Source organism: Protopterus annectens, chromosome 6.part1 (assembly GCF_019279795.1).
Source record: "Protopterus annectens isolate FY-2018-M chromosome 6.part1, PAN1.0, whole genome shotgun sequence".
NCBI lineage: Eukaryota > Metazoa > Chordata > Ceratodontiformes > Protopteridae > Protopterus > Protopterus annectens.
The window spans coordinates 95,104,706-95,130,559 of record NC_056738.1 but is presented as its reverse complement, the minus strand read 5'-3'; the positions used below and the strand labels follow the sequence as shown (position 1 = coordinate 95,130,559).

The following is a 25,854-nucleotide window of genomic DNA, read 5'->3' as shown; positions in this document are numbered from 1 at the left end:
TGAACACACACATCTGGACAGACAGAACAGGATATGAGGACTGCCTGAATCCATATGGTTAGGGCAACAGGAATAAACAAAGAAAAGCCATTCTAGACTTTTGTCTGGCAAATGGCTTTATAGTAGCCAACATATAGTTCAGAAAGAGAGACAGTCACAAGATCGCACACAAGAGTGGTCAACATGCAATTCAGGTGGACTTCCGCCTAGTAAAGAAAGGGCACAGGAGTAGAATAAATGACTGCAAAGTCATACCTAGCGAAATGATCTGGTCCAAAGCATAAACTACTGGATGCCACAATCAGCTTCAAGCAATGGTCAGATAAGGCTCTAAGGTCAACAGAGACCAGGCTGAAGACATGGACTTTGACTGGAAATAAAGTACATTTCAAGGAATTGCTCAGTGCTCTAGCACCCCAATAAGAGGAGGAACTAGATAGAGCTGAAGAAATATGGCACTGCCTTAAAACAGCATGTTTGAGGACTACAGAACAGGCATGTGGCCGAGCCAGGTATGGAAATAGCGTATGTGAGGAAAGCTGGTGGTGGAATGCAGATGTCCAGAAAGTCATCAAAAGAAAGGAGGAGTGCAGGAAAAAGTGGGAGATAGAAAAGATGGACCAGGCTAGGAAGGAATACTGGTTGACTAACAACGAAGTTAAGAAAGGAGTTGCAATATCAAAGAACAGGGCATCGGAGGCACTCTACCAGCATCTGGAAAGTGACTCAGTAGGTGGCACAAAGAAACTATCAGGTTTCACAGCAATCACTCATAAGGATGCCAGCAACAACCTGCTCACCAGTTTACAGGACATCAAAGGCAGATGGAGGGAGTACTTACAGCAAATTCTGAATTAAGAAAACCCCACAGAAGCTGTACTGCCCCAGACACAGCCTACAATGAGTGAAGAGGAAGAGCCTACCCTAGAAGAAATAAGGACAGCATTTAGGAAAATGAAGTCAGGGAAAACAGCAGGCTCAGATGAGGTGACAGCAGGTATGACAAAGATGCTGGGTGAGATGGGGAGAAATGGCTCCTGAAAGTATTCATAAGAAGTGCGGAGAGAAAGGCTTATCCCAGATGACTGGAGAATAAGCATGCACATGCCAGTGTACAAGAACAAAGGGGAGATCCACAGCTGTGGGCTGCAGGTATCAAAAGTACAGTTGTGTACACTTAACATAAATGTAGATGTTCGAGTGTATTCACTGTTGCAGTAATCACACTTGGGTTATCTGCCTGCAGGTAGCCCTCAGTCAGCCAGAATACCAGAGTCTTGGGATTTCTACGTCGGATGCTGTCGCTTCTTCCATGACGTCAAGTTGTCAGGGGTATAAAACAGGCAGCCGACACCATTAACATCAGTTTTTCTTGCCGCAGATGTCAGGAGCCCCCCAAATAGGAAGCTAGTATATGGTGTGGAACACCACCAGTAAAAAGTAAATACCCCTGCCATAAAAAATGGCCATATAGAGGATAGGTAGAAAGGATAGAGAAAAACAGAGGGCTGGAGGGAGGGAAACCAGGACTGCAACAGTGAATACACTCGAACATCTACATTTATGGTAAGTGTACACAACTATGTTCTTCGTGTTTCACAGTTGCAGTCATCACACACGGGTTGATTCCCAAAGCTGAGGAAGGGTGGAAGCATCCAAGAGGAGTTGGGGCTGGCTAGCAGGCCTTGTAAGACTGCTGTAGCAAATCCAGCTCTGGATTTAGAAAAAATAGGTAAGTGGTAATGCTTGGTAAAGGTGTGTACAGAACTCCAGGTTGCAGCTTCCAGAATGTCCCTGGTAGGGACTCTCCTGAGAAATGCTGCAGAGGTGGAAATAGCCCTAGTGGAATATGTTCTGTTCCCCTGTGGGGTAGGTTTTTCATGGTGCTAGTAGCAGAAATGGATACAATGTGTTATCCATTTGGAAATGGTTTGCTTTGAAATGGCCTTGCCCTCTGCCCCTACAGCAAAGCTGATTAGCAGTTGGTCAGATTTTTCTGAAAGGTTTAGTCCTGTCAAGGTAAAACCTGAGCTGTCTGTGCATGTTCATGGAGTGCAGGATCCTCTCCTGTTTATTTTGAGGAGTAGGGAAGAAGGTTGGCAAATGGATGGCTTGGTTTAGAGCCACACTGGAGACTACCTTAGGCATAAAGGATGGGTTAGTTCTAAGGGAAACCCTGTCAGCATGGAAAATAATGAAGGGTTCCACAGCCATTAGTGCCTGTAACTCAGACACTCTTCTAGCTGAGGTTATGGCTAAAAGCAAGGCCGTTTTCCAAGAAAGGAATTTTAACTCTGCTGAAGCTGCAGGTTCAAAAGGGTGGAGCATGAGCTTTTCCAGTACAAAGTTAAGGTCCCAGGCAGGGATGGGTGCTCTTCTAGGGGGCCTTAATTTGTTAGCCCCTCTCAGAAAATGTTTGATGAGAAGGTGAAAGAGTAGAGGTGGCTCAGTATTATAATGAGCTGAGGTGGCAGAGGCATGAATCTTAATGGAGGAGAAGGATAGGCCTCTGTGGAGTAGCTCTGTTAGGTAATCAAGGATTTGAGGTAAAGAGGGCACAGCTGTATCCTTTCCTTGAGATGGACTCCAAGAGCAATATCTTTTCCACTTTACAGCACAGGATTTTCTAGTACTAGGCCTTCTGGCCTCAAGAATGATGTCCAGCACCTTCTTGCTGAGGGTTGCTGGTGGAGTATTCAGGGGATAAGCCAGGCTGCAAGGTTTAGGGTTTGCAGCTGTGGATGCAAAATCTGTCCCTCTTGTTGAGACAGCAGTGAAGGTGTCTGATGAAGGTGCCAGGGTGGCAATGCTGTCAGACTGCATAAGAGTGGGTACCAGTGCTGGCGTAGCCAATCTGGGGCAATAAGAATTGCCCTTGGGCTGTCCTGTCTGATCTTGAGTAGTATCTTTGAGAGGAGGGGCAGAGGGGGAAAGGAATAAATTGAGAGTTTTTCCCATTTGAAGGATAAGGCATCCACCTTCCAGGCCCTGCTGTGAGGGTTTCTGGTGCAAAATCTGCTCAACTGGTGGTTCACAGGGGAGGCAAAGATGTCCACCTCCGGTGTCCCCCACCTCTGGATTAGAAGGTTGAAGGTGTTGAGCTCCAATTTCCACTTGTGTGGGTCCAAGAGATTTCTGCTTAAGTCGTCTGCCACTGAATTCTGTTTGCCTGGCAGGAACTGAGCTTGCAGATGCACTTGGTTGCTCAAGGCTGTGTTCCACAGGGCCATGGCTAACATGCAGAGTGGGTAAGAATGGGTTCCCCCCTGCTTGCTTATGTACCACATAACTATGGTGTTGTCTGTTTTTATCAGCAGCTGTCCTGGAAGGTTTAGGTATTTGAAGGCTGACAGAGCATACTCTACAGCTAACATGAGCTCCACTTTCCCTGAATGCATTTGCCTGCCATGTGAGCCCCCCATGCATAGTCTGATGCATCTGTAGTCAGGGTTTGGATGGCGAGGGGTTGAATGAAAGGCAGTCCCTTGTTGTGGTTGCATGCTTCTGCCCACCAAAGGAACTCTGCCCTTAGACAAGGAATGATCGGAATGACTGTTTCCAGGTCCTGAGAATGTTGGCACCAAAGACTTTTTAAGTACCATTGAAGTTTCCTCATACGAAGTCTTGCATATGGAATTAGCAGAAAGCTTGAGGCCATGAACCCTAGGGCTTGCAGTATTTTCCTTGCAGATAGCTGGGTTTTGGTGGCCATGTGTTTGAAGTAATTGTTCAAATAGATCTGTTTTTCTTGAGTGAGAAAGGCCATCTGGGAAGTTGTGTTCAAGCTTGTTCCCAGGAATACAATTTTTTGACTGGGCAGCAGTTGTGATTTCTTTTTGTTGATGGTGTACCCCAATGAAGATAGGAGTCTTTTTACAAATGCCAGGTGTTGAAGTAGTAATTCCTGACTGTCCGCCTGAATCAGGCAATCATCCAAGTATGGGAAAATTTGGATATTTTTCTGCCTGCAGTGTGCAATGGCTGAAGCCAGGCACTATGTGAATACCCTGGGCACAGTAGATAAGCCAAAGGGAAGTGCAGAGAACTGATAGTGCACAGAGCCTGCCCTGAAGCGGAGAGATCTCCTGCAAGACTCCCTTATGGGGATGTGCAGATAGGCTTCTTTTAAGTCTAGGGTGACTAGCCAGGCATCCTTGACTAGCATAGGGAAAAGCTGTTGCAGGGTTAGCATTCTGAATTTTGGGACCACCAGAAAGGTGCTGAGAATTGATAGATCGAGGATTGGGCGCTAAGAGCCCTCTTTTCTGGGCACTAGGAACAGTCTGGAGTAGAAACCCTGTCCCCATTGTTCTACTGGAACAGGTTGGATGACCCTGATATTGAGCAGGGAATGTAGTTGCTTTTGAGCCTCTGCCCACTGGTTTGGAGGAAGGTCTGGAAACCCACTTGGGGTTGGCAGGGAATGGAAGAAGAATCTGTACCCCTGGGATACAATGTTTAGAACCCATTGGTCCTGAGTAATGGACATCCAGTTTTTAGCATGAAGGGCAAGTTTTCCTCCTAGGGGCACAAGTAGATGTGCAGGGCTGGGAAGGATAACTGACAAGTCATTGTGAACATTTACCAAAAGGGGGTGGCTTGCCACTCCCTATTTTTGAGGTGGGAGCACTCCATTGTTTAGATCTCCGCATACCCTGAGGCTGTAGTCTTGGTGGTCTGGTTCCCCTGGGTTTGGACTGAGAAGGGCTGTAAAGGACCAGTTTTTTGTAGGCCAATGCCTACTGAATCTAGGTGGCTGCACTTGTAAGAATTCTTTAACAGTTTGCATAGATTTAGCTTTTTCTTCCATCTTTTCAAGAACCTCTTCTGCTTTGGTGCGTCTAGTAATTTTGATTTGACATGGTCTGGCAAGGTTTGTTCCTTCAGCCAAGTATGCATTCTCAGTACAGATCCAGTGACTGCAGCCCTGCAAGATGCTTCTAGGGCATCAAAGCCACACTGCAAAGTATGCTTACTAACTTGGTTTGCAGAATGCATTAACTCTTGTAAATCTTTATTTGCTGCACAATCTGGAAGTAACACAATTTTTTGTTTAATTTGTTCCATAATATGTTGCTGGTACTTCAACATATGAAACTGGCAATTCAATGTCCTAATGGCAGGAGTTGCAGAGGTACATACCTTCTTACCTCATCTGTCTAAAGCTCTGGAATCCCTGTCTGAAGGAGTAGGGTTTTTGGCTGTAGTAGTCTTAATACCTTTAGGCCCCTGGGAAATGGTCTCTGGATCCGCAGTAGGATTCTTAAAGAGAAATTTGTGAGAATCAGGTACTCTGTAGTACCTGTCAGGTTTTCTAGGGGCAGGTGGTAAAGTGTCGGGAGTAAGACTGGTTTCCATAAAGACATCATCTACAACATCCAGGACAGGGGGTATAGCTAGGGGCCTGTTGTGAGGCAACTCTAAAAATTCTCTGAGTCTCTTTTTGGACTGAGGATAATCCTGGCATTCCCAGTGGAAATGCTCTCTTAAAGTATGCAAGGTTTCACCAAAAGAGAAATCCTCTGGAGGGGAGGCAGAGGGAATGGATTCCTCTGCATCTGAATCCTCAAAGGTAGATAAGGGTATGTCCTGGTAATCAGAAGGGTCAGAGTCATCGGACTCCTGCTCTGTAGAATCATAAAGAAACTCAATTCTTGGTCTCTTAGCAGGGGAAAGCTGGCTTCCCCTAATTAGGGTGATAAGGTCTTCAGACATTCTAAGCATTTGTTTTTGAGGCATGCGAGCTTGAGCATGTGCTTTGGTCATCGGTTTTCTAGGCATAGTGTGTTCCCTGGGCCTGAAAACCTCGGATGTTTTAGCTAAAAATGAAGTTGTCGGTTTAATGCGAATATCGGTAGATCAGAATACACCCTCAGAAGCCGGTGCCTACACAGTGGCGCCGGACCCATCCAAGGTACAGACATCCGCAGGTTCCAGAGTTGAAGAAGCATCTCGCAGCATACCGGACTCCGAATGGGTCTCAGCAGAGGCCTGCGAATCTGTAGAAGCAGGCATCAAGGGCTGCAAAAGCACCTCACTGAGTACTGGCGGACTGGCGACTAGCTTAATGGAAGCGTCGTCGGCAGTTTTTGACCTATGTGGTCTGTCTCTGTCTTTATCTTTGCGCTTTTTCGGAAGATCGGTAGTTGGAAGGCTTACTGAAGCCATTTCGGGATATGGAGAATGAGCGAAAGAATTTAGTGACAAAAATAGCCCGATGACGAATGGTTCGGGCATTAAGGCACAAAACCGACAGAGAGGGATGTCATGGTCTGGGCCTAAACAGGTGACACAGTAAGAATGAAAATCTCTGTGAGGTATTTGCTTTCCACAGGCAAGACAATTGTTAACTACTTCTGACATTGGTTAGAGCAAGAAAAAAGAATCCCCAATGGGGTACTTAGTTTTAGAAGACTTCAGGTATGAAAGTCGAAAAACATTACAGGTAGCGTCCGACCAGCACTTGCAAACTGCTTCTGCTTCAGGCTCCTTCTCGGCAAGAAAGACTGATGTAATGGTGTTGGCTACCTGTTTTATACCCCTGATGACCTGACGTCATGGAAGAAGCAGCAGTATCTAACTCAGAAATCCCAAGACTGGTACTCGGGCTGACTGGGGGCTACCTGCAGGCAGATAACCCAAGTGTGATGACTGCAACAGTGAAACACGGAGAACATCTCCTGTTACACTGCATGAAAGTTCTGGAGAGGGCGATTGATAAATGAATACACACAGTAGTAGAAAGTAAGACGGGAGATGAGCAGTTCGAATTCAGATCAGGATGCAGTACATCTGACCAGATGTTTGCAGTGAGACAGATAGCTGAGAAGAAGCTTGAGATGAAGAAACAGTCCAACTGGGCATTCCTAGACTTAGAGAAAGCATATTACATGGTCCCAAGAATGCTGCTTTGGGCAGTACTGCGGTGGTTTGAAGTCCCAGAAACATTGGTAGAATTAATGCAGTCTATGTACATGGACCCAATGACTCAAGTAAGAACAGTGTTCAGTCTCACAGAAGGGTTCTCAGTGGGAGTGGGTGTGCACCAGGGTTCAGCTCTGAGCCTATTGCACTTCATACTGGTGATGGAATACATTATCAAACAGGTCGGAGGGGACAGATCAACAAAGTTGCTGTGTGCAAATGATGTGGCATTACAGGAGACTCTGAGCAAGAACTTCAGCAGGGATAGGGGAATGGAATGCAAAACCGAAGGCACATGGGATGAAACTAAGTACAGATAAGAGACTGGTAATGGCAGCAAATTGGGGAAATCAGAAGAAGTGGAGAACTGAGGTAGAAAGGAAGACAGTGGAACACGTTAATAGCTTCAATTATCTGGGAGGGGTGGTTGACAAGAAGGGAGGTTAGAAAGAAGAGGTCAAAGCTAGACTCAGAGAGGCTGCAGCCAACTGGCACAGAGTGTCAGTTATAGTGTATGGCAGTCGAATGCCAAAGAAGCTAAAAAGTAATGTATAGAAAACAGTGGTGAGACAAGTACTAGTGCATGGTACAGAAACCTGAGCAGTAAAGGCAGAGCAGATGACACAGCTAGAGGCAAGGAAATGAAGTGCCTGAGAAGGGTGGTATGATGCACGCTGTGGAAACCACGAAAAATGAGGAAACAAGTGCAGAAGCCAAAGTATCGCCAATTGCAGAAAAGATCAAATAGAACAGATTTTGGTGGTTCAGGCACATGTACAGAAAAAGCAGAAGACAATCTGGTGATGATGATTTGGGACAGAAAGGAAAACAGTAAGAGGAAAAATAGTGCATCGCAAAGAAGTAGATGGATTGTGTGAAAGAAGATCTGCGACAGTGAGGCATGAGTGTTGAAGAAGGCAGGAGTGTGGCACTGAATCAAGAAAGGAAATAACACAAGCTGGAAAGACGAAGGTTCTGGCTATTTACATTTCATTCATTGCACTGTGTTTGACTATACAGTAAAATTAATTATACACAAATACAAATAAAAAAACAAAGTACCTACTATACCTCTTATCCTTTATCCTTGCTATCAGTATCTTGCCATCAGTGGGCGAATTTGGAAAATTTAAAAAAATTTAAAATTACTAAACACTTTTGCAGAGGAGGCAGAGGTTTTCGCTTTTGTTCCAGCACCGGGTTTTGTGAGCTTTGGTGCGACTGAATCAAGAAAGACAGCAACAGTTAACACGACACCCCGACCTCATGTACAAACAAAAATGGGAAAAGGGGGGATGATGATGATGATCTTAACACCCTCCTTTACAAATCCTTAGTTACCTCCCAACTAAAATTTCCCCAATATACGGCCATGATACTCAGGGATCCAAACGGTTTAGGGTGTGCAGCTAGGCGTGTAAGGGCCCTAGTGGTATGTTAGCCTAGTAACAACCCATGAACCTATGAAAACCCCCAAGGTGAGAAAAGGGCTGTAACATATCTGCTCATGTGTGTGATAACTTACTGCCTTGAAGGCCAGAGTTACAGAAGTATAAACCTTTTTTGCTCAGCCTCTCCACTGACAGACTGTCTTTATCAGAAGGGAGAAGTCTGGAAGTAGATAAAAGCTCAGAAGGTTTGTCAGCAGAAACAAGAGACCACAGCAGGGTCTGAAGAGGGACACTTGTAAAGGTACTTAAAGGACTTGGGCACCTTACAAAAAAGCAGTCAGGCTTCTTGGGAGGCCAGAAGTTGGGAATAAGTGGCCAAAGAAGTAGCAGCAAATATACCCAACAAAGCATTCAAAACAGGGGAAACAACAGTTGGTTTAGGAGATTTCATTTGTAACAGCTCATAATACCCCTTTTGAATGTCAGAGACTGGACAGTAATCTCATCTAAAATATTCCTTCATGCGAACCACAGTATCCCCAAAGGACAGCTCCTCAACAGGAGGCACAGGACTCAATGAATCCTCTTCCTCTGACCCATATGTCTAGGCGTGAAGTGATATGTGAGGAATAGCTAAGGACTCATTTCCAGAGTCCACCTCCTCATCAGAGGAATCAGATTCCCTACTCTTTTTGCTGTAGTAGAAGACCAAGAAAAAGCAGGAAAGTACAGTTGTGTAAAATCTTACCATAACAGCAGATGTCCTTCTCTTCTCTGTTGCAGTATTCTTTGGCAACCCAATGTCTGGCCAATATACCAAAGTATTTAGGCTGTAATGGGTAAGCCATATGTCATACGTATGCTCCCACGTACGGCGTACAGGCATAAAGGTGACGTCCAGATGTACCATCCTCAGAACTAAACAAGCCCCAGTAGGAGCAACAGTCTAAGGACACTAGTAAGTAACAAGTATATTCAGAAGGAAAAAGGATCAGGGAGAGGAGGGAGGGAGCAAATACTCCAACAGTGAAGGGAAGGACATCTACTGTTATGGTAAGATTTGACACAACAGTACTATGTCCTTCGTTATCACTGCTGCAGTATTCTTTACAATAGTGGAGTACAACAGCTCAGGAAAAAGACTGGGAGAAGAAAGGGCCAGAAGATCCCTCAAAAAAGCCATGAAGAACGGCCCTGGCAAAACTAGCTCTGGCCCTAGAAATTACATCCAACTTACAGTGACTAGTAAAAGTATGCACAGAAGACCAGGTAGCTGCCTCAAAAAAATTTGTATCCAAAGCCTTGAAAAAAGCACCAGAAGAGACTACAGTCCTAGTAGAATGAGCCTTAACAGAAGAAGGAAGGCTCTTTCCATGAAAGGAATAACAAAAGGAAATGGCTTTAGAAATCTAAGAAGAAATGGTTTGCTTAGTAATAGCCAAACAGAAAGACCTAGGATGAAAGGAAGCAAAAAGTTGCTCAGATTTACAAATGGCTTTTGTTTTATCCAAATAATACTGGAGCTGTCTGTGCAAATCCAGCATGTGAAGAACCTTCTCACTAGCTGAGTGTGGGAAAAAAAACGGGTAAATGAACAGACTGAATAAGAGAACTCATTAACCACCTTGGGCATAAAAGGATTAATATGAAGAGACACCCTGTCCTTATGAAAAACCAAAGGGACAGCCATAACGGCTTGCAGCTCAGACACCAGTCTGGCAGAGGTAAGGGCCAAAAGAAGAACAGTCTTCCAAGCACAATGCTATAAGGAAGCTGACAGCTGCAGGCCCAAAAGGAGCCGGAGTCAATTTTTCTAAAACAAAATTAAGATCCCAGAAAGGAGAAACAGACTTCCTGGGAGGCCTAATGTGAAAGATGCCTTTAAAACTGTTTGGTCCCAAATCTAGAAGATATTCACACAAATAAGAAAGAACAAAAGGAACATGAACAGTAAGTGGATCCAAGTTATGAGAAAGATACCAAACAGAAAACTTCTTCTATTTGGACAAATAAGATTTTCTACTAGTGTGTTTCCTGGCCTCCTTCAGGACACAAAGCATGTCCTCAGAATAAAGGTATAAAGGTGTCTACAGGGGATCAAAACCCTATTACCCACAATGTCAGTTGAAAAGTGGACAGGCAGGAATGAATAAGAGATCCCTTGTCTTGTGTGAGTAGGTCCACCCTGTGAGGTAACTTGTGATGATTGTCCTTGGCTAAATGCAGAAGACGAGGGAATCAATGCTGTCTATGCCAAAAGGGAGTCACCAGCAAGATTTTGGAAGCATCCTATTTTATCTTGAAAAGAATCTTCGGAATGAGAGGAAGGGGGAAGGAACACATAAAGAAACATTCCTTTCCAAAAGAAAGAGAGGCGTCCAGCTTCCAGGCCAGAGGACATGGGACTAAAGTGCAAAAGATAGGAAGTTTGTCTGTTCAGAGGGGAGGCAAATAGATCTAATTAAGGAGTACCTCACTGGAGGTGTATGCCCACAAACACATCCCCGTGAAGCATCCACGCATGTGACTGTGATATGGACCTGCTCAGAGCATCTACCACTATGTTCTGATCTGAGGAAATACAAGCAGTCTGAAGGATCACTTGATACTGGACAGCTAGATCCCATACCTGAAGAGGCAGTCTGCACAGGAAATAAGACCTTGTCCCCCCTTGCTTGTTGATATACCACATCACTGTGGTTTTGTCTGTGAGAATTCTGAGGGGCCCTGGAAGGAAAAGAGAATGAAAGGCCTGAAGAGGTAGAAAAAGAGCTCTCACCTCTTTGACATTGATGTGATCTTTCTTTTGATGAAAAGACCAAAGGCCCAACACTTTCAGAGGACCGAAGGAGGCTCCCCATCTCACATCTGAGGCATCTGTGAAGAGATGCTGAGAGGGGACTGGAGGTTTAAAAGGCAGCCCTGAGTTGAGGGACAACTGCTGAATTCACCACTGAAGTTCCAGCTTGAGACAAGGAAGAAGAGAAAATCTAAAGGATGAGAATGTTGAAGCCAAACTGACTTCAGAAAACACTGGAGCTTTCTCATATGAAGCTTGGCCAAAGGAAGCATGGGAATGGTAGAAGCCCTGTAATCCAGAGCCCTGAGAAGCTCCCCGGCTGTAATTGAAGCCAGGGGAAGAAGGAACTGAAAGAAAGCAATCAGAGTAAAAGCCTTGGGAGGAGGCAGCAATGCCAGCATTGGAACAGTTTGAAGCCTGCACCCTAGAAAAACATGATCCTGAGGAGTCAGGAACAATTTTTGGAAGTTTACAGTAAACCCCGGCTTGGCAAAAGGCAAATAGCAAAGTGTAAATGCTGAATTAAAATCTTTGAAGAAGAGGCCTGGATGAGCAGATGGTCCAGGTAAGGGAAGATCTGCATTCTACTGACCAGATCTGCATTCTTCTCAACCTGCAGAAAGCAATCACAGAAGCAAGGCATTTGGTGAAGACCCCTGGGCCAGTAGAGAGGACAAAGGGCAAAGCAGAAAACTGAAAATGCCAGGAAGCAAGAGAGAAATGTAAAAACTTCCTGAAAAGGGAATGAATAGGAATACAAAGATAAGCATCCTTGAGATCCAGGGAAACTAAAAAAGCCTGAGGAAGTAGAAGAGGAAACAAGGTTTGAAGGGATAGCATCCGAAAGGAAGAATCTTTAAAAAGGTGTTTAGCTGAGAGAGACCCAGAATAGGTCACCGGTGCCTTCTTTCCTGAGGATCAGGAACATTCTAGAATAACCCCCCCCCCCAAGTTGGAACTTCCTGAATAGTTCTTTGAGACAACAGACCCTGAAGTACCACTGGAAAAAAGGGCAGTTGTTCCTGAGGTGGCTGAAGAATGCCCAAAAGGCGCGGGGGGGGGGGGGTGGAGATATTTTCAAACCGTGAAAGACCCCTGGTGAATTATGGAAAGGACCCAGGAGTCTTGGGTTACCTTCAACCAAATAGGAACAGGGAAAGATGCAGAGTAAGAGGAATGTAACTGAGAAGAGCTGAGTAAGGACAGTCAGACAGAACCCGGTTTGTCAGCAAAAGGAGGTTTCTGGATAGGAGGACTTTAGCCTTAGCAGGAGAAGTCCTTCTACCACCCTTTTTGCCCTGGGGGGAGGATGAGACTGTCTATGAACAAAAGCAGGCTTGTTAGGATAATTCCTTTGAAATTTGGGAACAGGTGAAACAAAATATGTTTCAAATCCTGCAAAGCCTTACCCTTTTCTTGCAGGGACTTAAACAATTTAGCAGCAGCAGCATCAAACAAATGCTTACTATCTAGAGGAGCATCCATCAATTTACCCTTGATATCATCAGGAAAAGGTTGAAGTTGGGGCCAGGAATATCTCCTTAATACAGAACCAAAAGCAGCAGTCCTAGAGGAGGCATCAGCTGCATCATAGCTGCATTTAATGGAATGAGCAACCTGAGAAGACGTCCCTAGTAAGGAAAGAGATGAAGCCTTCCCCAAGAATCAGGAAGATCTGAAATAACCTGACAGAGAACAGCCAAAACATATCTTGCCATGTGTGTCTCACAGTTCACAGCTTTAAAGGCCAGGGTAGCAGAAGTATATACTTTATTACCCAGCCTCTTCATGGTTCTGCTATCCTTGTCAGAGGGAAGCAACTTAGTAGAAGGCAACATTTTAGAAGGCTTATCAGAGGCAAGTGACACCACAGAAGGGTCAGCAGAGGGGCAATTATATCAGTACTTTAAAAAACTATCAGTTTTTTTGGGGGGTCGGGGGCTGTAAATGAGTGGAAAAGGCATCCAGCAAGACAGCAAAAACAGGAGGAACAGCAGAAGGCCTAGGAGACTCCATTTGCAGAGGGTCACAGTACTCTTCTGAACATCAGACATCATTCGGGAAATACTGTCACCACAAGAAATCTCCTCAAAAGGAGAGTCAGGACTGAATGACACTTCTTCCTCAGAACCGTAATCTAAGGGAGAAGGAATCTGAAAAGAATAAGTCAGGGATACTTCATCAGAATCTGCATCATCTTCAGCAGATGTTTTTCTCCCTAGGGCTCTTAAGAGGGGTAGAAGACCAAGGAGGAGCCGTAACAGACACTTCCTGTGGAGGCTTTAGAGCCATGAGGGCAGTAAACAGGCCTTGTGTGAAGTTTTGCAATTCACTCTGAGGGTCTTTAGAAGCAGGAGAAATATGCTTGTTTTTTTTTTTTTTTTTTTTAAGGGAACGTCAGACTTAAACGTCTTAGGAAACTCTTGACCCCTAACAGCATTCAGTTATTGTAATCGGTATCCCTTCCCTTACTAAAATCTGTGGACCACCCTAGGCCTTTCGGTAATTATCAGCCACTGTTCCCTTTGAAATCTGAAGTGGATGTCTGCAAGGCCTCCATGGACGTTCACAAAGTCGGAATCATGCTGGCCTCCAAAGTGGTTGTGGCAGAGGAATCTGACAATGAAACTGGACATTCCTCCAGGCTTTCACTAGCCTCAAGCTAGACATTCAGCAGAGGCAGCACAGCCGAAGGATCCAACCAAGCTTTCTTGGACGACTTCTTCTCAGACAGCTGACCCTTGGGCTGAGACGATCCTTCCATACTGTCTCTAGCCAACAGCTTAAGTCATTGTTTTTCTAGATAAACAGTTAAGGAAGAAGGTCAACTACACAATGTCTTGGGGATGAAACCTTGGCAAATCACTCAAAATGCATGGTCATGGGAAGCACCTAAGCAAAATAAATGCTGATAGTGACTATCTTTATGAGGAATTTGTCTCACACGCTGGCATTTCCCCTTTCTGGATTACATGAAAACAACAACCAGAAAAGTCTAAACATTGCTAAGAAAAACAAAAAAACCCCAACAGGGCACTTATCTGAAAGCAGCTTGGTAACCAGCAGATGAACGAGCGTGCAGACCGGCGGCAAAGAACTTCTGAGGGTGGTACATCCGGATGTCACCTTTATGTTTGATGCCATGTACAGGGAGCATACATGTGATGTATGGTGTACCCATTACAACTTAAAGGCTTTGGTATCCTGGCTGGATGTCAGGCGGCCCTAGGCAGGGGACACCTGTTGTAAATAATACTGCAACAGCGATAAGGATGGACAACAGATAATCCCTGAGGGGGCTTCAAGACCATCAGAGCACTGAACAAACCCTGGGTTAAGTCCTGACATTCCCTCTGAGGATCCTTAGCAATGGGAGGAATATGTTTAGTCTTCGGATTATTTTGTAAAGGGACATCAAATTTAAGCAACCTAGGGGGCTCAGATCCATGCCTGGATTGTGGAAGGGTACCAGGAACATCTTCCCTAACAAGAATCTGGTGATTCCCCCTAGGTTCTTCAGAAGTGATCAGCCGTGATTCCTCCTCAGCATCTGTGGCAGACATATGTACAGCCTCAGAGGGTGTGTGAGAAGGCAGTTCTACACCAGCCTCCTACAGGGTCAAGGCAGAGGAAACTGGTGTCAGCACTGGACGGTCTTTGAGGTCTTCATCCACTCAACAGAGACATCTCGTGGAGGCTGGAAAGCAGCAGATTCAGACCAAGACTTTTTGGTCTTCTTTTTGAGAGACAGCTGTACCTCAGGATAGCCATGGAACCCTGGGTCAAAAGCTTAAGACGTTGGTTCTTAAGGTAGATGGACAAAAAAGACAGATAGCTGTGAACAGCTTTCAGAATAAAGGCCTGACAAATGGTACATTGATTATGATCATGTGGAGAACCTAGGAAGAACAAACACTTCTCATGATGATCTTTATAGGGAATCTGCCCACCAAGCTGACATTTTCTCTTCCTGGATGACATGAATTCTTAGTACACAAAAATAAGAAGGAAAAGAAGGAACCCCAATGGTACACTTACCCGTAAATGTCTTGGTAGCAACCACCTCAGTGAAAGGCGTTCAGTCTGATGTTCAACAGTGGTGTTTAGGCTGGTGACAAAAGTTCTGAATATTGAGAATGCATACATCACTGTTATGCCCTATGCCTGCGTGGGGACCATACATCTGAAGTAGGATGCTCCTAGGTAATAAAGGTTTTGGTATACTGGCTGGAAGTTGGGCTATCCTTGGCAGGAGATTCCATATGTAATGAATACTGCAACAGTGATAGGTAAGGCCAAGTGGTTTAGATGTTTATTGTGAGAGGAAGCCAACAGATCTACTTGGGGAGTTTCTCACAGGTGGAAAAATCTCCAGGAAGACCTCTGCATGTAGCATCTCCTCATGAGGATCTATTCTGGATCTGCTCAGATGGTCTGCTACTGTGTTCTGCTCTGATGGAATTTATGTTCCCTGTAAAGATTGCATTGAACTGCAAATTCCCAAGCAATCATGGCTAGCCTCCAAAGGGGACAGGATCTCCCAGTTTGTTTACATACCATATCATTGTGGTGTTGTTAGTTATCACTAACATTAGTGTCCACAACTGAAATAGAGCTTTAATAAGTTTTATTAGAGCCATCATCTCCTTGAAATTTGCTTGTTCCTGAAATGAGGTTCCCACATACCCTGAACTCTGATGCCTTGGAGAGTACTACCATTTAAATCCAAAGCATATGTTAAGAGGGAATGAGCAGAAGGGGGTGAAAATGAGAGGTCTGGCTGTAGCAACACCTGACTGGCTCACCACAAGAGTTCTTTCTTCATGAAACTGAGCATAAGAATTTGAAAGGATAAAGGATGAAGATGCTGGACCTATACTGATTTGAGGTACCACTGAATTTTTTTCATGTGTTGTCTGGCCATGGGTACCATTAGGATGGATGAAGCCAGAATTGTATTTACTTACTACTTGTTCATCTGGTAAATGGACTGGTCTATTCACCATTTTCAGTCATGACACAAGCTCTTTGAGCAGAAAATACATCACCGTCTTTCAATCAACAATACCATACACAAAATGAATACACAGCAAAATTCATAACATAGTAAGACTGAATAGACAGTGTAACATGAAAAGATCCAGTCAGAGTGCATTGAAAAAAAAAAAAAAATATATATATATATATATATATATATATATATATATATATATATATATATATATATATATACAAAATGCAAGCTATGATGTGCATAAACAGTGCAATCATACTTAATAATACATAAAATCCAATATGCATGTGAAGTATTTGCACATTAAGCTGCTGAAAAAAGTTTATTAAATGTATTCTAGTATTCATGTTACTCTAAAGTCCTCTCTGTGGATATGTTTTGATAGGCCACATTCAAGAAATGACACTGGAAAGATGATACTTTATCTAGATATAAATGCACCTTGAAGTCACCCTAGAAATAATAACCTGTGAGAAGGATTTTAACAAGACTTTTTCAGATTTAGTTTGAAACCCAGGCTGCTGAAAAGATGAATAGTGAACTGAACAACACAGAAACAAGTGAAACATTTCTGTAGAGTGGAAGGTTTTTTTTATCATTACTAACTGCAAGTTGTTAGGTATTTCTATTATTATTATTATTATTACAGTGCAGTAAAACAGTTGCAACTAAGAAGAAAAGATGACAAGACACTGGAAAGTGTACTTAGAAACCTCAAACTAATTTAAAAATTAGTCACTTAAAATGTTTCATTAAATTATGGTTAATAACATTTTTTGACTTTCATGTTAATTACCTGCCATGACGGCATGCTGTGTATACAGATCCTTCCTCACTGCCTACTACAAAGTTGTTGACATCGCCAAGAGGGAAGGACATGCAGGTGGCAGCGACAGCCTTTGACTGTTTGTGAACTAATTCCATACTGTCCTGTAAAAAAATACGAAGAATCCATATCTAGACTTCAGTTCTGCTTCCAGTACTCAATAATCGATGCATGGTTCATCAAAAATTCATTGCTTAATTACTTCCACATGAGATGCACATACAGCTGAATTAACATCTACTTGTAGGGTAACTGAAGGGAATGCACACATTTCAAAGAAAAATCATTTATGGAAAAATCTGAATATCAGACAATAGGCTACCCCTTAACCACCTGCACTGAGAAGAATGTGGTGACCCTATATGACAGTCTGCAGGACTTCAATAAGACTGTAGGTCTGGGTAAAATACACTTATTAGTTTCACACACAGATCTTCCCTGTCAACAAAATGTAGTTTAAATACATGCATAAAAGCTACATGCTTGACTTCACAGTTCAGATGCCCCAAAGAAGAGCATTTCCTAAGCATTAAAACTTTTACACAAACTGCAGCAGCTGTGTAATATGTTTACTATTCAATGTGCATATAGTTTCAGTCTACTAAAATGTTGATAAAACCAACCTTCAAATATCCAGGACTACAGTTTTACTTTTCTGCAGTAATTATCTTCTATTATAATTAAAACGGTGGGAGTCTGGCATAATGGTTAAGGTGTTTACCTTACAAACACAAGATGCAGGGTTTAATTCTCATATGAGGTAACTGGCTAGAATTAAAATGGCCCACAAGGGCAGTTAGCCTAGAACTAATCTATCTATGAACTGAAACTGATGCCGTTCCACCTTGTTCAAGTAAGCTCAAAATTGTGTTATGATGCTATTTCGTTTTTAAGGGTGAGAAGAAAAAGAAAACATAAATCCACCCAGATTTTTTTTTCTGCAGACAGATGATGTGGGTTTCCTGTAAATAAGCAAGCAAACGAATAACATAAGTGTTCGGACTAAAGAAGAAACGCTCAATCTAATTTGAACCACATGCTATCTATAGTCATTCACAGCCAGGCAAAAATATATATTTGAGTATGATTTTTACAACCACTGAAGGTTTACTTACATATGTAGTTCTCAATACTCTCATAACTTGTATTCCTGATAGAAACTGGTACATTGTGACAGTTGGCTATAAACATTATTTCATGTTCTGATCTATAAAGAGATCCACTGATAGGTATGTATCAGCAGCTTTTTCTGGCATAATTCAACCACTGTGTTATCAACTTCTCCCATTATTCATATGAAAGAAAAATGTGTGTGAGTGCATTGCAGGAAAAGTTTACAAGATCCTTGCAATGAATTAAAATAGCAATGCCTGTGGAAGTGCCATTTGAATGCAATCACTGGATATGTGGCCGAAAGCAATCTCTTGACACACCATGGACTGCATGTGAAGTATCTTTACAACTCATTGCTGTTTACTAGACCTGTGGCTGGGAAAGCATGTCCAGGCTCCATGAGCAGATTTTTCCATCAGTTGAAATGCTAATGAGGTTGTTGGCATTCTGAGTTCCGACCACATTTACACAGTAGACTGGATGCTGAAAGAGAAGGAAAAAAATGGTGAAAAGAAATACACGTGGTATCGGAATAGTAGTCTTTACAAGAACTAGAGCAATGCCTTTATACTTTTAAGTAATAACACTCTTAAGGAATGCATATGTTTTCAGCCACTGCAACTGACATATTCGTCAGACCATGCAAAAACATTTCATACAACACCTACACGCACTTACGTTAAATTATGAGGCTAACTGTTAACTGCATGTCAAAATGTGTACTTTAAAGCAAAATTTTACAGTAAAACAATGTTACCTGATTAATGTACTTTACACAACACACACTTTTGAAACTATAAGCAAAATGTTTACTGTAAAACTGCGATATGCTACCACTTTATAACGTCACAGTCTGCATCTGAAGGCGATATGCTGAAGGCTATGGCTGAAATATGCAATGACTAACCAAAACAAGTTTGCTTCTTACTGTGTGAGCAGCAGCTGATAATGGGGTCCTCTGTACTGGAGTTCTCTTGTTGCTACGATTATCCCAAAGGACGATCTGCCCAGAATATGTGCCTCCAACAACAAGGTTTGGGTGAAATTTGGCAAATGCAGCAGACATTACTGCTGACTACAAGACAGAAAAACATACTCTTAAAATCAAAGACAACAAAAATTTTCACATTACACAGATACAAAAGACTTAAATGAAATGTTTCTGCTTTTGCCATCTTTAATACGGAGAATATTTAATGTCCAACTATAAACATGCATTCTAATCGATGGTTTCAAGATCCGCCCAGTTTCAAATGTAAAGCTTAAAATTGTCCCATGAGAACTGAAATTCCTATAATAGCTAATGCACATTAGCAGTTTGATCATCACTGATTTTTATTACACTATGAAATTAATGTTTTTTTTTTTAATTTTAAGAATAAAAGACAACAGTACTTAATATTTTCAAAAATGCTGCTTTACTAAAAACATAATGACACATACTTCATGACTTCAGAAACTCAACTTTGCTACAAAGTATACCATTTCTCGGTTATATTGTATTTACTTTTATTTAACATTTGTTTACCAGGAAAGTCCGACTTTAAACTAAACCAATTTTCAGCGGAGGCCTGGGGAGAAATGCTCCAGAAGACCCAAAGAAGTTAAAAATGCTGCAAATATTGGTTGCAATAGAAATTTCAAGTACAATTAATAATGTACAGTTTATTAAAAAGTCTCATAATTCTGCACATTACAATATTCAGATTCAGGTGCTAAACACACATCTAATTGATTTTATCCAATAGTATGCTGGAGGGAGTTGTCAACATGCTACCACCATGCTCTTTAAATTTAAAGTTACACTGGTACTAATTTATAGTCTAGGCAATGACAATTGTGCAGAATCCTCAGTAGCATGAAATGTAATGCATACCATAACAGTCTGAAGTTCCTCAGATGAAACAACTTTTAAATAACAAGCCAGTACATTGAGAACTACCACAATAACTTATGTTGCTGTATCTTTAATTACACATATACAGTTTTGCTTCTGCTAATTAGCTTAATAAAGAAAAATAAACACAAAGAAATAAAAAAGAAAATGTAAGCCTACTTTTAATATTTCTACATCACACTTTTTCAAGCTATACAGTTATGTAACCTACTTATGTATTCTAAAATTCAAATATTCTTCTAGTTTATGAAGGTACAATTCCTTAGCAGATTAACCAGGAACATGTGTGTGGCATACAAATGAATACAGTTTTGAAAATGAATTATTTTTAAACGATCCTGTGTGAGACACTGTGCCAACACAGTAATCACAAACTCAAAATCAGCCTTATCAGAAAAATCATGAAAAATTGAAGGATTACAGGCAGCCGACAGTAATTACAAACCTCAAACCAGCATTTTTGCTCATAAATATCAGGAAAGCGCATCGCAGGTATCTCCTCAAGATAGTCCCCAAAGGCTCTTTCCATGTACAGGGGATGCAGACTGATTCATCTTATACCCACAAGGATGCAATGTTATTTTATTCAACAAAACTGCTAAATGCAAAACTAAACAAGTAACTGTACCAATTTGTTCCTACCCAAGTTTATCACCACACGTTCTTTTAAGAACATGGGATTTAGGCTGTTAACAATGTTAAATATCTGGGAATTAGTTTACTAGCAATGCAACAGATACATGGAAAGGAAGCATCTCCCCTCAGCCATAAGCATTACACAAAACATTACAAGGCAGATACCAGTGCCTGTTATACTTTACAAATTAGCAAACAGTCTAAAACTAATATGCTGTAGAGCTCTCTACAAAATCTAGACATCAGATTTACATACCCTTGAGGAAAGCATCCACTCAAAACTTCTCTTGGCTAAAAGGAATTAGGTTTGTATATATTTTATGCCACCAGAGGCTCGCTGTGAATGTTCTGAGGGATTCTTATTTGGCCCATGACTTCATCATCCTTACTAATTCTGTAGCTACTGTGTGTAAAATTTCTTCTGTACTTGTTAAGCAAATTACAGTGCTTATTTACCAAAGGACTCCAGTAAAGATACAAGTATGAAATTTGCAAAATCTTTTCATTTCAACATTTTTTCATCAACACTTAATAATATACAGCAAAAAGGGCATTGTATTCCCCTCTTTTCTATTATTAAGTCCAAGAGGATTACAAAGGGCCGTGTTGTTACAGTGAGGGCACATCACAATCATATTTACTCAATAACAGGACTACTAATACTATCTGCTCTTTAGACAAGACTTCAAAAACACTGGGAATGTCCAGTCTGAAGTAAAGGACTGTCAGTGGGAAACCAAGCTTTAAGGATAAAGCCACTTCAACAGGTCTTTTCAGAGCAAGACATTATCAACAAGCATGCCCAACCCCCAAAACAGAAGACATGCAAAAGATCAGCTAAAGACCAAATTAGGTATAACCTTAACCATGATGCAAGATGCTAACACTGACACTATAGACTAATAGCCAAGCACTTCATGTAACACAACCAATCTCTTCACCCAATAACACACTAAGTGCATCCTAAACAGCTCAAGAAGCAAGTATATCTCTGGCAGACAACTGTATAAAGTTTCTGGACAACTTAGAAACAAAGGAAGTGTTGTAACAGCACTGAAATGCATACTAAAACTGCTCGAAGATTCACTGAAAAAAGTGTAACACATGACATGAAACCTACAGATATCTCACTAACATTTAGGATATATGCTCCCACATACATCTCTTTTAAGACTATAAAATACATATCAACACTTTTAGGGGTTGCATGTGTTACTTTACACTGATAAATTAAATTTAATCTTAAGTAATTGGCACAGAGGGTTAAAGCTGTGAGATGTAGTTCCTGTGGTACAGGATTTGATTCCTTTAGTCATCATTTCCCTGCTGTGCAACCCTGAGCAAGTCACTTAACCAGACATTTCTCACAAGTTGCCCCTGAATAGGGACTGCGTGTCCAGCGGTCCTACCTAGTTAACAAATGGGTATTATTATTTGCATCAAACTGAAACTTTATGTAGGTTTAGGAGACACAAAAAAAATTAAACTTTCCACCTGCAAAAATCTACATCTGCTCAATTTCTTCAGTGGTCTTCCAACATCAGTAGTAATGAACACTAACATCAGGTAACAGGTCATCTCGGCATTGCAGTGAAAGGACCTAATTGCAGGTACCAAGGTAACTCGGTTCTCAGTTTAAGTATATCTTTTAGCATGTCTTTTTTTTTTTTATTAGTATGAAACCAGTGAAATAAGCATTGTTCTCTTGTTCAAGAGCCCAGTGGAATAATTACTTGATTAGTACAGTACTTACACTAGCCATATAATTACCCTGTAGCTTCACATAAAATGAATAGGAAATGGAGCCAGGAAGTGAAGTGTCATGTAATTCATTATACAAATGCACCCCAAAAGAGTAACACAATGTGAGTGGTCATCTGTACCTGTACATACCTGAAGCACCTGAAGTCAGTTGGTCTTAACAACAGATTGCAATATTTCTCGACAATCTCCATTCAACTGACTACAGAGTGCAGACTGCAGCACATTTTCTGAACTTCAGAGAAAGCTTTCTCTTACAAGTATGCTTTTTCTTTTTATACTAGTAGGAAATCAGACACATTTGTAGGCAATGGAAACAGTACTCACATTCTTCCATACAACTGAGTCATATTTTGTTTTTATCCATTACAAAGATCATGGTGGTAGTGAGGTGCCAGTAGCTGCAAGATGAAATACACTACTACAGCCATTATTTATTCAACCTTTGTCAATCACATATTGTGGATGTTAGCCAGACATGGCCATCTGTTAGGGGGCAGTATATAGAAGAAAGCAAAGATCAATCACTGAATGTGACAGATGTCATGGCTTCATTTGGGGGGGGGGGTCACTGTATAGTTTAACAAGACTGAAGCACATTACCTTGGAAATTTACTCTTTCAGTTTTGCCTGAATCTAACAACAGAGGGTATAGAAAGAAGATGGCTATCATTTTGGAGGGCAGGGAGGTAGACTGTTTATGAACACACAAGGCAGTTGCATGTTAAGCCTTGTTAATGTGCAGAGTAAGGTTCCATAAACAATGAGTTGAAATTCATTACTGAAGCTATTGTGCCTTTCACTTTCTTCATAATTACTCATCAGAAATCTGCAAATAAAATATCCACCTTATTTTTTGGGGGAGGATATGTGAGAAACCAGAGGGCAGTTACATGATAAACATAAAAGAATCACTGAATCGGTCTGTTTGGGGGACAGTTTACACATGTCTGAATGCAACAAGCTGAAATACATTACTGCTGACATTATTTCTTTCATTTACCTCACAATAAAACATCAGAGGTGCACACAAAAGATTTCCATCTTTCTGGACAGGGTTAAGGAAACAAGCTATATGTGAAAAAAAGGACAAGACAGTTACAAAATCACAGTCACACAAAAAATGATACTGTCCATTAAAGGACAATTTATACAACTTACTCACAGTAAGACGCTGTCCGGTTCGATTCTCAGCTAGAGCGTCTTCTGCATGGAGACATGCGTGAATAGGCATACCTTCGTTGAAGGTTGTGCGTCAGGCCTGGCAAGCCGGTACGTAAAAATCAACTGCCAATCATTAGCGGACCGGAGTTCCGCTGTGGCGACCCCTAACCGGGAAAAGCCGAAAGAAGAGACACACTGGCAGCAAACTGAAATATATAACTGTGGCCACTATGTCTTTAATTTTCTTCTCAGAGAGATGTCAGAAGTGTATAGAATATGGATATCATTTTGAGGGACAGTCCGTGTATGAAAGCAAATGACATTTACAAGACCACTGCTTAATTACTACTGATATGGTTGTTGAGGGACATTGCATGGTTCAGAGGAATGTGGTCATAACATTTATGCGTCTTCACAGTAAAATGTGGACAAACTCACTGAAAAGGCACACTCCACTGAAACAGCACATGTGCAAAAGGAGATGAAGCTATAGGCAACATCTGTAGAAACTGAGAGAAGACATTACTCAAGATTCAGCTTTCCAGTCATTACTATTATAAATCCATAACCTTTCTAATGCAAACACATTTAAATTCTGTTCACAATAAACATGCACATTTTACTTTCTTCTCACAGGGGGACAATTTTTAATATATACATGTATTACATATTTATTTGTGTTTCCTAACTGGGGGGGTGGGGGTGGGGTGGGGAGTAGAGCACTGATCACAGTGGACCAATGCCAGGGTCAGCTTGATAAAACAAAATATACAATGCAAAATTAGAAGTTATGTACCTACCATAACGTTCCATGTTAGTTGTCTTCTCTCGCTTTCTTTCTTGCTGGATGGGTTCGGACTCGGCACTTGCTTTAGCTTGAGAACTCCTTTTACCAGCTCGAGGCAACCCTATATCCCATGATGCAAGGCGGAACTACCTCAGATCTCGTTTGGTAGCTAACCTACCCTGCTAAAGACTATCCTAACAATTAGGAACACAAGTTCCTAATAGAAGTCCTCATAAGAAGGCTCAGGATGAAAACAACCTAATAGGAACTCTTCAAGATCTGTCCAGGCCAGAGGGAAGGAGGGAGGGACGCAAGAAAGAAGGCGAGAGAAGACAACTAACATGGAACGTTATGGTAGGTACATAACTTCTAAATGTTAAGTTGTCAATCTCGCCTTCATTCTTGCTGGATGGGCCGCGTCCCTAGCACCTGTATCCCGGGTGGCTCAATGGAACAGACTCTTGAGAACTGTGGAACCAAAACTGGCCCTATCTCTGGAGGCCAAGTCCAACTTGCAATGAGAGACAAAGGTATGAGGCGTAGCCCAAGTAGCTGCTGCACAAATGGTATCAATGGGTAGTCTATCCTGAAAAGCTGCAGAAGTGGATAGACTCCTGGTTGAGTGTGCTTTTGGTTTAGAAGATAGCTGTTTGCCTCTGAGAGAGTACACATAGGAAATGGTGGAAGTCAACCATCTGGATAAGGTCACTTTAGAAACTGGAAGACCTATCCTGTTTTCTGCATAGGAGACAAATAATTGGTCCGATTTTCTGAATTGTTTAGTTCTATGCAAATAGTACCTGAGCTGACGATGGACATCCAAAAAATGCAGTTTCTGTTCAGCTCTGTCGGAATAGTTTGGGAAAAAGACTGGTAGATCTATAGATTGGTTAATATTGGTTTGAGACACGACTTTGGGGAGAAAGGAAGGGTTAGTTCTTAATGATACCCTGTCCTTATGAAAAACCAAATAAGGGGAACGAATGCAGAGAACCCTTCTTGCAGAAGTGACAGCCAGTAAAAATATAGTTTTCCAGGTCAATAACTTCAAAGAACATGAAGCAGACGGTTCGAAGGGAGGTAGTATCAAGGATGCCAACATTAAGTTTAGATCCCATTGCGGAGGAGGATGCTTTATAGGTGGTTTTAGGAGAAAAACTCCTCTCAGAAAGGCCTTGCATAATCTATGAGACATAATGTTATTGTCATGCAAGCCAACATGATACTTGGAAATAGCAGCCAGTTGTACTTTGACTGTAGATGACGAGGATCCTGAACGAAAAACCTCCGCCAGGAAATCTAAAACAGAATGTACAGGAGCAGTAAAGGGATCAATATTTCTGGAATTTGCCCAAATAGAAAACGCCGCCACTTGCTAGCATAAACAGTCCTAGTGGACGACTTCAAAGAAGACACTAAAATGTCTCTGACTGAGTCAGAAATCATCGGTAGCCTGGCTAGGAAGGAAGTGGAGCAACCAAGCAGTGAGGTTGAGAGAATGAATGGCCCGGTGCTGCTGACCCGACTGGTGGATCAAGAGA

At 41.9% G+C, this 25,854-nt stretch overlaps 1 protein-coding gene across 4 annotated transcripts in view; it reads right to left on the bottom strand.

Annotated features, from left to right (window-relative positions):
• DYNC1I2 (dynein cytoplasmic 1 intermediate chain 2) overlaps positions 1–25,854 on the bottom strand; it is a 1,851,236-nt gene that overhangs the window by 446,993 nt on the left and 1,378,389 nt on the right. For all 4 annotated transcript variants that reach the window (XM_044075529.1, XM_044075531.1, XM_044075530.1 and 1 more), the window contains 3 exons: positions 18,997–19,143; positions 18,438–18,551; positions 16,926–17,059 (listed from right to left, as the gene is read on the bottom strand). In XM_044075529.1, coding sequence (XP_043931464.1) covers positions 16,926–17,059; positions 18,438–18,551; positions 18,997–19,143 — 395 coding nt within the window. The remainder of the gene's footprint in view (positions 1–16,925; positions 17,060–18,437; positions 18,552–18,996; positions 19,144–25,854) is intronic.